The 14,910-nt window shown below is 36.2% G+C and overlaps 1 protein-coding gene across 4 annotated transcripts in view; it reads left to right on the plus strand.

Moving 5' to 3' along the window:
- The window catches only part of PELI1 (pellino E3 ubiquitin protein ligase 1), a 130,373-nt gene that overhangs the window by 103,730 nt on the left and 11,733 nt on the right, over window positions 1-14,910 (plus strand). For all 4 annotated transcript variants that reach the window (XM_067704904.1, XM_067704901.1, XM_067704903.1 and 1 more), the window contains one exon: window positions 14,239-14,378. In XM_067704904.1, coding sequence (XP_067561005.1) covers window positions 14,308-14,378 — 71 coding nt within the window. In that variant the 5' untranslated portion in view covers window positions 14,239-14,307. The remainder of the gene's footprint in view (window positions 1-14,238; window positions 14,379-14,910) is intronic.

The raw sequence follows: 14,910 nt of genomic DNA on the forward strand, positions 1-14,910 counted from the left end.
CATTTTTACAAATAGGTTTCCTGAACTGAACATGTATCTACATTGGACAAAAGCAGACTACCTGAGCAGATTTACTTTACAGTAACCTAAGTGGGCCTGCTGCCAGCAGAATGAGCAAAAGAAACAGTATGCAGATTTACACAAGAATAGCTTCAGGGGATGTGACACAGTTATGGAATGCTGGGTAGCAACAGAAGTAGACTTGTAGCTATAAGCTAGAAGAGGGTTCATTTTGTGACAAGATATTATTAGACCTAGGGCTACCAAAAGTATTTTTGTGTAAGAGCATACGCCCCCTAGACTCAAGCTGAACAACAGTTTAGTGGGTGAGGAGTATAGATGGTTTGCATATGCAGCTTATTGAACAGGTATGGAGCAGAATTTGCTCTTGTGACTTAATTTAGCATGCTTAAAAAAACTTAAATGTAATTAAGCACAAAACAGGTTCACCTTTGTGTAGAGGAATATACAAGTTACATGTATAACCCTTCACCATAAGGAAACACATTTCTTAAGAAAAGGTACAGGGGAATTGGGAGAAGCAGGCAGTAACTCCTCAAATGAAGCTTATGAGTAGGATGATCTAAAAGCAGCTTAAGTCAGTAAGTCAGGTGCCTTCAGTAGCTATTTGGTGAAACTTGTACAATCCCAACTCCCTCTGGATACTGCTATCATTTCTCCATGTTTATGAACACCCAGTGAATCTATTTTAAAGTATAAAGCTGGAAATAGACAAGCATGATCAATTAAAAATATGATTGAATGTTCACCTGTTCTTAAGCCTGGGATAATGTAGTTTTTTATAACAAGACCAAAAAAATCTGCTTCATTTGATAGTTCTAAAAGGGTACTCTTTCTTTACATATGAGTGGTATTGATTCTTCAGTTTTTTTTAAATGGAGTGTTTCTTTCTTAACAGATGGAGTATTATACTAAATCTGTTAAAATAGACTATTACTCTTATCATGAAAACATAGTTCAGTATCTTAGTTATATTTCCAACATTTTTAGAGAGCATTTATGTAGTTAATTCAGTCAGCCTTTTAAGAAATAGAATACTCCCTTTTGAGGTACCTTATTCCATAACTTGAAATTCAGCCAGTGTTAAAAATTGTTCCGTGCTTTCCTCTTACTTCCGTTTCTTCCCTTTTGGGACGCAGACTTCCTTAGGGAGGGGGGAGGAGAAGTGAATTCTCAATTCAGCCAATAGAATCTAAAATTATATAGTGTTTACCTATTTTGCATAACACAGGCCCACCCACATATATTATGAAGGTGCTTAAGTGAAAACACTGAGCAAACTGCTATTCTGTGTGTGATTCCAAGTGTAATTGGAAGGTGCTTTAGTACTATCTGGATTTTATCCTCTGGTGAGAAGGTTGTTTATCTAACTTGTGATAATAGCAATGGAATAAAGAGGTAGGTGTTCTGTGGCTTAATTTTAAGTGTCACATTGTCAGTGCTTGGGTTAAATGTAGGGTTGTAAAAGGAATGATTTGAATTATCAGATGGTTTATATTTAATTTTTTCACATTTTTTTCACATTCAGTTTTAGAAGTATGTTATGTATAAATTATATTTCCTTCCCTCTTAGAAAAAGGGTTGAATAAATCTCAGGCTCCAAGGATTTTGTGTTTTTAGGGAGGTTTAGACTATTAATCTTAACCTCTTATTAGTCTTTAAGAAAGCGTAAGGCAAATAACTACAGGGGTTTATTGCCTTTTGACTGTTGGTCAGCAGAAAACTGAAAACTCTTCATTTGCAGTATTTTTCCAATCCAAGCTACAGTATTTAGTTTTTAACATGCTTTGGAACTCAGTGTTGTCCATTGTTTTCTTTTGAATTATTACATTTGAGAATTACGTCGCCCTCTGAAGGAAATCGTTTGGTAGCCAGAATGATGGTGCTGTCATTGTACTTTGGTTAGTTGTTGACAGTTTATTCAGAATCTAGTTTTTTGACCATAAATCTCCTGAGGTCCTCTCAAAGAGATCTAGGCCTTTGAGATAACTACAGTTTACTATTTAAACATTTTTATAAGGTAGGGAAAATTTATAAAGAATTTATGGAAATATTGAGAGTCTTGCTTTATAAGAATTTTAGGTAATGTCTCTACCTGAATGTTTTGTTGTTCTTCTCTGATGTGGTAGGAAGAGATTTAATAATTTTAGATCTGATGATTGATTGGGGGGGGCGCGGCGAGTAAGGCTCTTTCTGCTAGAAGATGAACAGTTATAAGTTCCCAGCAGTGTTCTTTTCTGAAGCATTTTATTTTCATTAAAAGAAAAGGTATAACTAAGATTTTTTAAATTGAAAATTCATGAAAAAACTGAACGTTTGCTAGAATACTGACATGCTGCCCAGTAATATGTGTTCATTTTTTTTATCAAATATTCTAATCTATTCGTGAGGGGGAAGTATTCATTCTTTTGTGTATGTATACAAGTCAGCAACAATAGAAAAGTTGCAAATTAGGAGGAAAATTTGATCGTAAGTTACCTAATCCGGGTATTTGTAATGTGATACTGTAACAATAATCAGAGTGGAAAGAGGAAATTTATAGAAATATCCAAGCTATATGTATGTATTATTTTCCTGATAAAGAGTTAAATAGGAATACCATACTGAGTGATTTAAAATATTCACTCCGCTAAAAAATAGATGTTCTTAGCCTCCCACACACAATGTCTCTAAATTACTGCTATAAAAATTTATGGGGAAAACATTATGATTTGGTCAAAGAAAGATCAGCTGCTGTTACTTTTGAGAACTTTTCATGAATCAAAGAAAAATTAAAACTCATAACGTGAAACTTTTGTTCATTAGTGAGATTATAATAGTTGTCATCTTTTAACAATGACTTCTCTCTATGGGTGGCTGATTTTACTGTTAGAAAAAATACTGGAGATTCATTTGTAATTTGAATTTTCAACTACATTTTTCTTTTCCTACTCCTTTTTAATAGAGCTTATAATGGAATTGTGAAGCTATAAAAGAGTTGAAGTTAACTTCCCTGTAAGAGCAAGAAATACATATACTAAATCTTATTTGATTTAGATGTAGTTTTTTCCACTATTGAGAATCAGTCACTTGTATAGCATTCAACCTTGAAACTAATTGCAATGATCTTTGAGGCTTTTGATTATATTTCAAGGTCTGTTATATATTATGAGCAGTAGAAAATTAGAACTTTCTACATGGTATCAAAGTTACCTACAAAGAACAGATTATAAACATTTGTTTAGATATTCAGAAATGAAGATGCATCTCTGAGGAAATAGTTAAATATTAAGTGATGAGGCAGCATCACCATAAGTTAACAGTTATTATCAAGACCAACTTTGTATGCCTAACTTAAATACATTTAACAAATACTTGATTTTTTTTTTTTTTTTTTTTTTGCGATACGCGGGCCTCTCACTGTTGGGGCCCCTCCCTCTGCGGAGCACAGGCTCTGGACGCGCAGGCCCAGCGGCCATGGCTCACGGGCCTAGCCGCTCCGCGGCATGCGGGATCCTCCCAGACCGGGGCACTAACCCGTGTCCCCTGCATCGGCAAGCGGACTCTCAACCACTGCGCCACCAGGGAAGCCCCTGATTTTTTTTATTTTAACATGGCATTAGAACCTTGAAAATCACTGGTTTAACTCTCACAGTTTTAATAATTTTAAGAGACTCAAAATTCTGTGACTTGGATATTTTGTGAGTGAATCAAGCAGATGACCCAACATACAAATCTCCGTGCAGCTTTGTTGTTCGCATTCAGTTCTAGTGACAAATCATATGAGGTGTGGAAAATATTGCCCCCAGTTTTTAGATGGAAGATTATGTGTTACAGGACTGGTTTGTAGGTTTGAGAATTCGTGAAGGACCATTGATAGAGCCCTTATGACTGTCAGGGGCCAGAGTTCTCAGGGTTGGCCCTAGGCAATCATAGCTTAGTCCTTCACAAGTCTCTCTTTAGTTTGAAGAACGCAGTATCATAATGAAATAATTAGTGAATAATTCAGGAAAGTATTTGACTTTTTATTTCTTGAAAATAAAATTTTCAAAATTTTATTTTAAATGAAATCTGTCAAAATTACCCAGGGCTGATGCTTCCCAACTCTTCTTTCTTCCAGCTCCCCCTTCTGTTCCCTTTTATATACTCTTTAAGACCAGGATTAATGTGTGTAGGTGGCTAGAACTCAAATTCAAATACTGTTAGAGATTTCAGTGTAGAGCATTAATTCAGAAGCTATGATATAATTCCATATACAAAGTGTTTTCTAATGATGCCACCTAGAGCATTCAATAGTAAATTGCCCTTATGTCTTACCTTTTTAAAAAAGAAAAACCTGTGAAGCATGATTCTGCCAAATTCAGATCAGTATGCATCACTTTTGTTCAGGTATCACTCAGTCCAATGAGTGGCCGCACTTGTGTAGTAACAACTTTCTTCACCAAAGAGGCTGTGGATGGGGCAGTTTCATATCAGAGAAAGAACATGAGACCAGACACTGACTTGACAGGGCCAGCATAAATGGAAATCTTGAACCTTTAGGTTGTGAGAGGGCTGAAAGGAAGCAAACTTTGAATATGAATGCATTTTTTAAATTAAATTTTTTGTTTTTAAATTTTTATTGAATTTGGAGGGCTATTTTGTTTTCTATTTTTATTATCTTTTTGTTTTTAATTTTTATTTTGAAATAATTTTAGCCTTACAGAAAAATTGGAAAAATAATGCAGTGAGTTTACATATACCCTTTACTCAGCTTCCTCTAATGTTGACAATCTATATAACCAGAGTATATTTATCAAAACCAGGAAATTAATATTGGTACAATATTGTTCACTAAACGATAGGACATATTCAAATGCCAGTTTTCCACTAATGTCCTTTTTCTGTTCCAGGATCCAATTCCTGATTCCATATCCCATGTTGTTGCATCTCCTTAATCTCCAATCTGGGACTTTCTTAGTCTTCCCTTGTTTTTCATGACCTTGGCACTTTGAGTACTGATAGTTATCTTGTAGAATGTCTGTTAATTTGGATTCGTCTCATGTGTTCTCCTGATTAGATCCAGGTTATACAATTTTTGGCAGCATAACCACCGAAGTGATGTGGCTTTAGTGCATCATAATCAGGGAATACATGCTATCAAAATGTTTTATTACAGATAATGTTAACCTTGATCAGTTAGTTAAGATGGTGTCTCCCAGGTTGCTCCCACTGTGAAGTTACTATTTTCTCCTTTATAATTAATAAGTACCTTGGGGTAGGTACTTTGAGGCTATTGTTGTTGCCTTTTTAAAATGCGTGTAATTTGGTCAGTGTTTTAATAAAAATAAGGACTAGAGAAAACCCAGATTATTCTAGAGTAACCTAACTGTCCAAAAATAATCATTGCACAGTACTTTTTGTGGAACATGGACTCCATATTCCATTTTTAATTTCATAGGTTGGTATAGATTTAAAGTGGTTGAGAAAAATCCATTTTATTCATTTTTTTCAAATTTAAATTTTATCCAAGGGACTTTTAAACTCAGCTTTAAAATTGAATTACTAAGAAAATTTAAATAGTCAATATTATAGAAGTTTATCCCATATTAGGACTGTAGTATTTATGTAAACTCTCACTCTTTAATACATTATAGTAGGAAAAGAGTTGGGGGATTTTCTTGTTTGTTGTTTAGTTTCCCAATGTAGTTCTTTCCTCCCCACCCCCCATGAACTTTTCATTTAATTTTATTTAATTTTATTTATTTGGTTGCACTGGGTCTTAGCTGCAACAAGCGGGCTCCTTAGTTGTGGCATGCGAACTCTTAGTTGTGGCATGCCTGTAGGATCTAGTTCCCTGACCAGGGATCGAACCCAGGCCCCCTGCATTTGGAGCGTGGAGTCTTAACCACTGCCCTTTTTTTTTTTTTTTAACTTTTCATTTGAAACTCAGTTGTTTCAGCAGTTCCAGAGTACTAGCTAGAGTTTGAGTTGTAACCTTGGTTTTCTTATCTATTAAACAAGGAATATAATAGTTCCTACCTCATAAGGTTGTTCTGGGATTAAATCAGTTGATACATGTAAAGTATTTAGAACAGTGCTTGGCACAGAGACAAAACCCAGGAAGTGTTGGACACTATGAGAAAAGGGTAGCACAAGCATGAGTTGCCTGCCAGTGTTGGATGCTGACTTTAGAAAACTATAGAATTTCCAATGAGTATATTTATCAGATGTTTTATGTTCCAAGTAGCTATCTAATCCCACTGAATTGGCTGCATTCTGCAGAATTTTCTTTGAGACTTTAGTGGTTAAATCTAGGGGAATTTCTAGTCTTGCTTTCTGAGAAGTATATTATCATTTTAGGAACTTCGGTAGTCTAAAAGAGTTAAATACAGGCCAAGCATGGGCAGAGACAGTAAAAATGTTTGAGTCCTTAGTTGTGTCTTTTAAAACACATTTTCTAGACGTGGGGAATTAAGTGATCATTTTGGAGTGGGGTGGCAAGGTTGTATTTAACCCCCCTTCCCCAGTCAGGAATACTGCCCTGCGGTTTTCTCTTGGCTGTCACTTTTCTGGGAGTGCATGAAGGCTTCTGTCCATAGGCTATCTGGACTCTCTTCTAATACATGTTTTTTTCTTCCTGGTGGTGCCAGGAATTTGTCTTAGTGTAATACCCTGCTTTTCCCCTTGGGTTCCTTTCTCCCCTCCTCATTTTTAAAATAAGCGTGCAAAGTCCACTATTTACTGATGTTTTTATTGTTGGTCACTACCAGGAAACAGTGTTGACAAATACAATGAGCATTGAGGAAGTGACAAAGTTTCAAATCTCAAAAAGCCCTAGTCATAATTGCATAGTTGTGACTAGTGTATGCTGGAGTGCAGCTTGTCTAGAGTTTATTATACTTTTTAGTCTCTCTCCTAAATGGCCCCATAATAGGGTCTCTTGCTCTTATTTAGGAGTCAGCCCCACCCAACCTTGTTTGGGGTGTGATTAGTGGTATCAAAAAACCTGGACTACTTAACTTCTAGGAGTGTCAGTCTTCCCATTTATCAAATGGGGATAAATGATTATACTTGATATAGTTGTGATAGAAATTAAATGAGTTAAATAATGTATGTTTAATTAATATATGGGTTTCAGCTAGCTCTGCCAAATATTACCTGTGTGGCCTTGAACCAGTCATTGGCCCTTCTGACTGACAACTTCTGTTCCCTGTCTGGAAAATGGAGTTAGTAAGACTTTCCTACCTAATTCACATGGCTATTGTGAAGGTCAGATAAAATAATCTTATGAGAAAGCACTTTGCTAATTAACATTCTGTGCAAGTACAAAATAGACCTTAATCTAAGTTTGATTCAAATTGATACGCCTTTTGATTTAAAAGCATTCCCCTATGCTTTCCAAAGCCTACTTCTAGTTTCTCTAGGTATGGGTCTCCTAGGTCAAGAAGATATTTCCTTATCTGGCCTCCACAGATTAGCCTTTCTCTAAATGTCAGGCTACCCAGCATTGGCATTATAGCTACTTCTTTGGCCACCCCAACTCCAGTCCCTTCAACCACTTGAGAGAGGTTGCTACAATACTAAAATATTTTAAATGCATAGAAATATTAATAATTAATCACCATCAAGGTAAGATGATAGTTCTCCCATTCTCACTCCCAGCCACTCTTTTCAAGTCTAATAAAATACTGAAACTGCAGCTTCACAGCCATTGCCTTCACTATCACAAGGCTTAGTAATAACCTTTTAAGACATCAGTATGATTTTGGTAGTAAGCAAATGTTTATTAAATACCTTGATATGTACCAAGCATTATACCAAAAGTATGGGAAATTCCCCTCTGAAAAAAAAATTGTTATCCCGTTTGTTCTCAGTGGCTCTGAGGGTGAAGAAGAATGGAGAGGAAGTTAGAGGATGGAGTGTGGGAAGGTGAGACATTTTTGATCATTACAACTTAGGGGTGCTGCTGAACTTCTTAAAATGCACAGGCCAGCCCCCTGCCCCCATGTCAAAATGTCAGTAGTGCCAAGGCTGAGAAACCCTAGCTTAGAGGAACAAATACTATCTGTGGGAAAGATGTTCATTGCTTTCCCATCAGGATGAAAATACGTTATCCCTGTAGCTGATAGAATATCAGCATGTCATTTGGCCACCTTAAAAGGGGAGGCTGGGAGTTTGTCCAGGGGATGCCCTGTATCCTGAGAAGGGGAACATGGCCTTCACTTCCTTCAGTGCTATACTCAGAAGCCAGAAGACACCGACAGAAAGTAAAGTAGTAACCTCATACTCCTACAGCTGACACCATTATTTCTCCTATCCCTCCTCTCCTTTTATGGAAAAATGCTGCTTATTAATCCTGCTGGTTGTGAAAGAAGGAAGAAGGTGATTAATTTTTCACTCTTATCAAGCAGCTGCTATAAGTTTACCTCCCTCCAATCATCAGCTAAATTGGTTTCATAAAACGGCTCTACCACAAATATAAGAAAACAGTTCCTTCTGTTTGAGTCATCCTTTTGAAATCAACCACAGGAGAACTCTAGTGTAGATGGAAATCTGTTTCATCAGAGATAATATATGCAATCCACGTTGTATTTTTCACCATAAAGAAGCTTTATAACATTTTCATGTTTTAAAACATTTTCTTTTTTTCCGCAGCACCCCTTATGCCTACTCACTTGCCCGCCAAAATAGGAGTGTTCAAAAAATTATGTAAACATCTTCCTAAGATCTGTTTTGTCCCTTGCTTAGTGTTTGTTTTGCTTCTTTTTATTTTTCAGGACAGGAATCTTGTACTTGTGTTTAGTATTTAGTAAGCAAGCAAAAAGGCTGTGTGCAATGTAAAAAAAAAAAAAAAAGAAAAGTGTTATGTTGAGGGAGCAATTTGGACAAAGATTGGTTTCCCAGATTTCCTTCTTAAGGTAAAACTGACGATTATGTATTATGGAGAGTCTTTCCTTTGCAAAGACTTGATAAGAAAACAATTGTATTTCACTGGCCTTTAAAGAACAAATGATTAGAATGTTGTATCAGTCAAATTAATGAGACTATTTCTAAGAAATATATTTTTTATGGCTAATTATTCGTATTTTCCTTGCCCACACAAAAAACAACACTATTCCAGAATATATTTCTTTAAAAAATTTGTTTAACTTGGGAAGGTCCCTGCTGATGAGATCAGCATGCTTAGTTTTCAAGCATCAAGCAGAGCTTCAAAGTAATAGATATTATAGAAAACAGCCTTATTAATATCTTAGCAAGGTTTTCTTTATCATTTTTTTCAAGTCTCATGTAGAATTAATGGTGCTATTTCATATTCTTTTTGCTAGATGACCTTGGGGTAGGACTGAATATATGGGGTCAGACCAACTAACTTAATACCAACAGGTGGGGCCTGTGATTGAGGCATTAGAATATAAATACTTTATGTGCATACCCATTTCATGTTCTCAGGAGCATGACTTAAGGAATTGATTTTGAAGAATTCTGTATATTATTCAGATTTCAAAACACAGAGATTATATAAAGAGTGATGCAAGAGCACTATCTAGCTGCTGGGCTTTAGGATTATACATAACCAGTACTACTAAAGTATTTTATTACAGATTTTAGATTATTAGATACAGAAATAGAAGCCAAGTTTGTGTTCCTGTGATTGAAATTTTGATATCACTGATAAAATATACCAAATCAGACCTTCTAAGGGACCTAACCAGAGTAAGAATAATTGGGAATATGTTATTTTTCTTGGCTCATTTGGCCAGCGGTTCTAGAAAGTATAGAATGGTCAGTATACGCCAGCCCTACTCTACTAATTCCTTGTCAAAGCTAAAATTTGTTCCTTTTTCTATAGAGGCAATAGGACTAAATCTATAGTGCCATGTGCACATTACTTGTAAATTCTTATGTTAGGACCAGATGGTCTCTTATATATTTCCACCTCCAAAATTATCTTCATTATACTTTAGTCCCTTCATCTTTAGAGTTGAGGAAACAGATTACTTTGTTCAAAGAGAGAGCTAGAACTGGAACATAGGCTAATACTTGCTAGCCATGCTTTAAACTAATATCAGCCAAATATGGACATTCATGTATCATTTTCAGATTTTTGCCATATATGTGTACTTACTAATCCTATTAATACTATTGAAATTGACTTCTTTAAATAAGTTCTTTTTAAGGAAATGTTTTGCTACTATAAATGAAAACCCCCCACTTCCTAAAAATAGAAAGTAACTCTAAAAAAGAATCTGAATCAAGACAAAGCAGTGTTATTAAAACTTAATTTAAATTTTCAATTTAATTAATTCTTGTTATTAAAATTTTAATTCTTGCTGTTCTTGGTCAGAAGTGTGTCAAAGCAATGTTTTCATGTTTGACAGCAGTACCTTAATTGTCTAAGAAGACCACATTTAAAACCTCTAGTTAAGCTTCTGCTTAGCTTTTTAAAATGGAATCCTTCTTTAGGGGAGAAAAGATATGGATACATGTTCATATATTAAAATATGATGCAGTGTAGATTAGGTGGTCTTGTTATATGGAACTAAATTGTTCTTTAGTTAATTTTTCTTAAAACTTTTACATTTTTACATTGAAGGATTTAGTTAGCTTCACATCAGTTTCTTTTTCTAAATGGGGTATTTGATCAGTATAGTTTATTTTACATAAGTGAACATTTCTGCACAAACCTAATGTCTCATAATTATGGTGCTATACCTATATATTGATTTCTGTAAACTTCGAACAATTTAATATATTAAAATCTGGTCATCAAAAGCAAATTCATCTGGGGAGATGAGAAGATTTTATAGCATATTTGAAGGAAATGTTTTTCTTAAAGTAATTCTTTACAAATGTGTCATTTCTTTAATTTAGTAAGCAATTTTAAAATTTACCAACAAAAAAGTTAGTGTGTTTGTCTGGATTGCTGGTCTAAATGTGTATGTCAGTTACAAGGGAATACAAGGGCATCAAAAAAGCTAAGCCTTGTTTTTTACTTGTTCTTACTCATTGGGCTACAAATATTCTTTCTTTTTTTTTTTTTCGCGGTACGTGGGCCTCTCACTGTTGTGGCCTTTCCCGTTGCGGAGCACAGGCTCTGGACGCGCAGGCTCAGCGGCCATGGCTCACGGGCCCAGCCGCTCCGCGGCATGTGGGATCTTCCCGGACCGGGGCACGAACCCGCGTCCCCTGCATTGGCAGGCGGACTCTCAACCACTGCGCCACTGGGGAAGCCCAAGGGCTGCAAATATTCTGTGTTGCCTTCTCTCCAGAAGTGTTGCTGTACAAGCATATTTTACTGTAATGTAGAAAAAGGCAAGTAGGCATTTTTCATTCATGAGTTGCTTATGAAACCAATTAGTGGAAGGATAAAACCAAGAGACTTTCATGGGTTAGCTAGAAAAGTTTTCTTGTGAAACCTTCATAACAGGGCTATCAGGATGACCAGGGAGAGAATGGATACAGGAAGTACCTGGTCCCATTAAACTTCTGATAAAATAGACATCATAGTATTGTGGGGATTATTTATTGTAGTGACTTTTCTGGCTTATCAGAAGTGCTAGTCTTTTGTTTTTCATACATGTGTCAAATTTATATTTTTAATTAAACTTTCTATTTTGAGGTAATTGTAGATTCACATGCAGTTGTAAGAGAGAGAGATCCTTTGTACCCTTTACACAGTTCCCACCAATGGTAATAGTTGCAAAACTATATAGTACACTATCACAGCCAGAATATTGACATTGATAAGGATACAGATACATTTCCATCACCACTGTGGTTCTTTCCTGTTGCCTTTTTGTAGCCATGCCCACTTCCCTCCTACTCCCCCCGTCCTTAACCTGTGGCAACCACTTACCTGTTTTCTGTTTCCATAATTTTGTCATTTCAAGAATATTATATAAATGGAATCATATGTAACCTTTTGAGCTTAGATTTTTATACTCAGCATAATTCTCTAGAGAGCTGTCCATGTTGTTTCATATACCAATAGTTTGTTCCTTTTTCTTGCTGAGTACTATTCCATAGTATGGGTGTACCACAGTTTAATCATCCACTCAGTAAAGAACATCTGGGTTGATTCCAGTTTTTGGCTATTACAAACAAAGCTGCTATAAACATTTATGTACAAGTTTTGTGTGAACATAAGTCTTGATTTCTTTGCGAGAAACGCCCAGGAGTACAATATATGTATTACCTTAAATAATTGCCTTAAATATTTCCTTTACATACATTTGGAACTACATAGGACAGTTAAAATTTTTGCTTTGACCGTCAGACCTAATACAGAAAATTCAAGAAAAGGAAAGCTTATTTACCCATATTTTTACTACCATGTTCTTTCTCTTTTCTGATGTTCCAAGTTTTTTTTTCTTATTTATCTTCTGTCTAGAGAATTCCCTCTAGCCATTCTATTAGAGTAGATCTGCTGGTGACAAATTCTCTTAATTTCCCCTCATCTGAGAATGTCGTGATTTCCCCTCCATTTTTGTTGGGTGTAGGAATCTGGTTGATAGGTATTTCCCTTCAGCACTTGAAAAGGGCCACTTCTTCTGGCCTGTATAGTTTCTGGTGAAAAATTAATTGTCATTCTAATTGTTTTTCCCCCATAGGTAGGGTGTAGTTTTTCTCTGACTGCTTTTAAGAAAATTTCTTTGCCTTTAGTTTTCAAAAGTTTAATTATGATGTGTCTTGGCATAGATTTCTTTAGTTCTATCCTGTGTGGGGTTTGTTCAGCTTCCTGAATCTGTGGTTTTGTTTCTCTTTTCAGATTTGATGAGTTTCAGTCATTATTTTTTAGTACTTTTTCAGCTCCACTCTTTCTCCTTTCATTCTGGACTCTGGTGATAAAAATATTAGATCTTTTGCTGTAGCCCCACAGGTCCACGAGGCTCTGTTTTTTTCTTGTTTTTTGTTTTCCAGTCTATTTTTCTCTCTGTTGTTCACAATGGGTACTTTCTGTCTTCCAGTTCACTGATCCTTTACTACATTCCTTCCATTCTGGGCTGAGCCCATCCAGTGAGCTTTATATATCTTCTGTTTCTTTGCAGAGACTTTCTATTTTTTTTGTTTGTTTGTTTGTCTATCCCAAGCTTGTTTGTAATTGATTACTGAAGCATTTTTATCATGACTGATTTAAAATCTTTGTTAGATAATTCTCACATCTGTGTCATCTAAGTTTTGGCATCTGTTGATTATCTTTTTGCATTGTTTTAATTCTATCTAGTCCTTGATATAATAAGTGGGTTTTCTCTGAAACCTGGACATTTTTGTATTAAGTTCTGACACTGGATATTATCCAGACCTTCTATTTTCACTGGCTTTTCCTCACATTGCTCTGTCAGGGGAAGAGGGGGAGCCTCTTTGTTTTACTGCCAGGTGGACATGGAAGTCCAGGTTCCCTCCTCAGCCTCCATTGACACCTGAGGGAAGGAGATCCTACTGAGTCCAGGATGGAAGTCCAGGCTCCCTGTGGTCTCCACTGACACCACTAGGGCATAGGAGGGGGCATGTTACTAGCCAACAGGCTAGAAGTGCTGGCTTTCTACTTGGCCTGCTCTGACACTAGCTGTGGCAGGAGCAGGGCCAGGGCCAGGGGAGGTCAGGCTGCCTCATTATGGCCTCATGAGGTAGAAGTCTGGGGTCCCCACTCAGGCCTTGCCGGTGAAGGTGGTGGTGGGGTCACAGTGTTTTCTGTGGTGTTGGCTGCAGTAGAGCAGTCATTGTCAAAAGTTTTCCGTCTTGCTAAGGCTGCCGTTTTCTTGTTCCTTCGATTAGGGAGGCCAGGCATTTGTCAGGTGTTTGTTTGTTTGTTTTTTCTGTCTGCCAGTTGGTATTTCCAGGTTGCTAGATTCTTCAGCTCCAAGTCTGGGATTATATTAGGCAAAAAGAAAACCCAGAGAACTCGCCACTGAGTCGTTCCTTGAGGCCCAGAGGCCCTAACTATTCTGCCTTCTCTCTACTTCTCGGAGTCTTCTCATGTATTATATATAATGTCCAGGGTTTTTAGTTATAATTAACAGAAATAGTAGGGAAAATAATGTCTACTTCATCTTCCTGGAACCAGAAGTTGCTAAATTTACATTTTTAATGTATTTAAACGGTTATATCAAATATATAACCATTATTGAGGAAAATGTCACCTACTTTATATATTACGTACATAATATTGTGCTCACAAAGACTGCTAGAAAAGAACATCTTTATTTAAACTGAAATTCATTGTTCAAATTATTAATGAAAACTTTTCCCCTCTAGGAAATAATGCAAAAGGTGTCCCAAGGCTCCTGACCAGTGAACAGAGATTTGAGAAAAACAGCCAAGCTCATGTTTTCTCCTGATCAAGAAAATCATCCATCCAAAGCACCAGTAAAATACGGTGAACTCATTGTCTTAGGGTAAGGTTTCTCCATCTGATGAGCATATAATTGAATGATATATGGTAACTTGAACATCTAGGTTGAAAGTACCTTTTTTAGAATTTATATCCTACCTATTTCCAAAGAGTATTTAAAGCTACAGAATAATATTACCAAATCAAGAAACTCTTTTAATTCTCATTTTAATATCATCTTTTATAATTACTCAAATGCTACATAAACTCTGCCTCACCCTCACCCCTAGAAAGGACAAACCTTAAAGATGAAGTAAAAGAGGTATTTGTCTAAAGTCACATAGCCAGTCCATTTGTCTTTCCTGTCCCTTTTAGAAAACTTGCCTCAGCTGACTTTACCAGAAATCCCCTCTTTGCTTAGGTGATTTCATGTGGGTTAGTATTTATTTATTCCTTTCCCCTCTGAGGTAGTTGCTGCTTTGTGCTTATAGTCCTGTACTTGAAGAAAAGAGTTGTATAGACATGACGATATGATGATTCTGCAGCCAGGACCTTGCTACTTGTTTACTTCAAAAGTAATCTCATCCATTCAACTC

Source organism: Pseudorca crassidens, chromosome 14 (assembly GCF_039906515.1).
Source record: "Pseudorca crassidens isolate mPseCra1 chromosome 14, mPseCra1.hap1, whole genome shotgun sequence".
NCBI classification, from domain to species: domain Eukaryota; kingdom Metazoa; phylum Chordata; class Mammalia; order Artiodactyla; family Delphinidae; genus Pseudorca; species Pseudorca crassidens.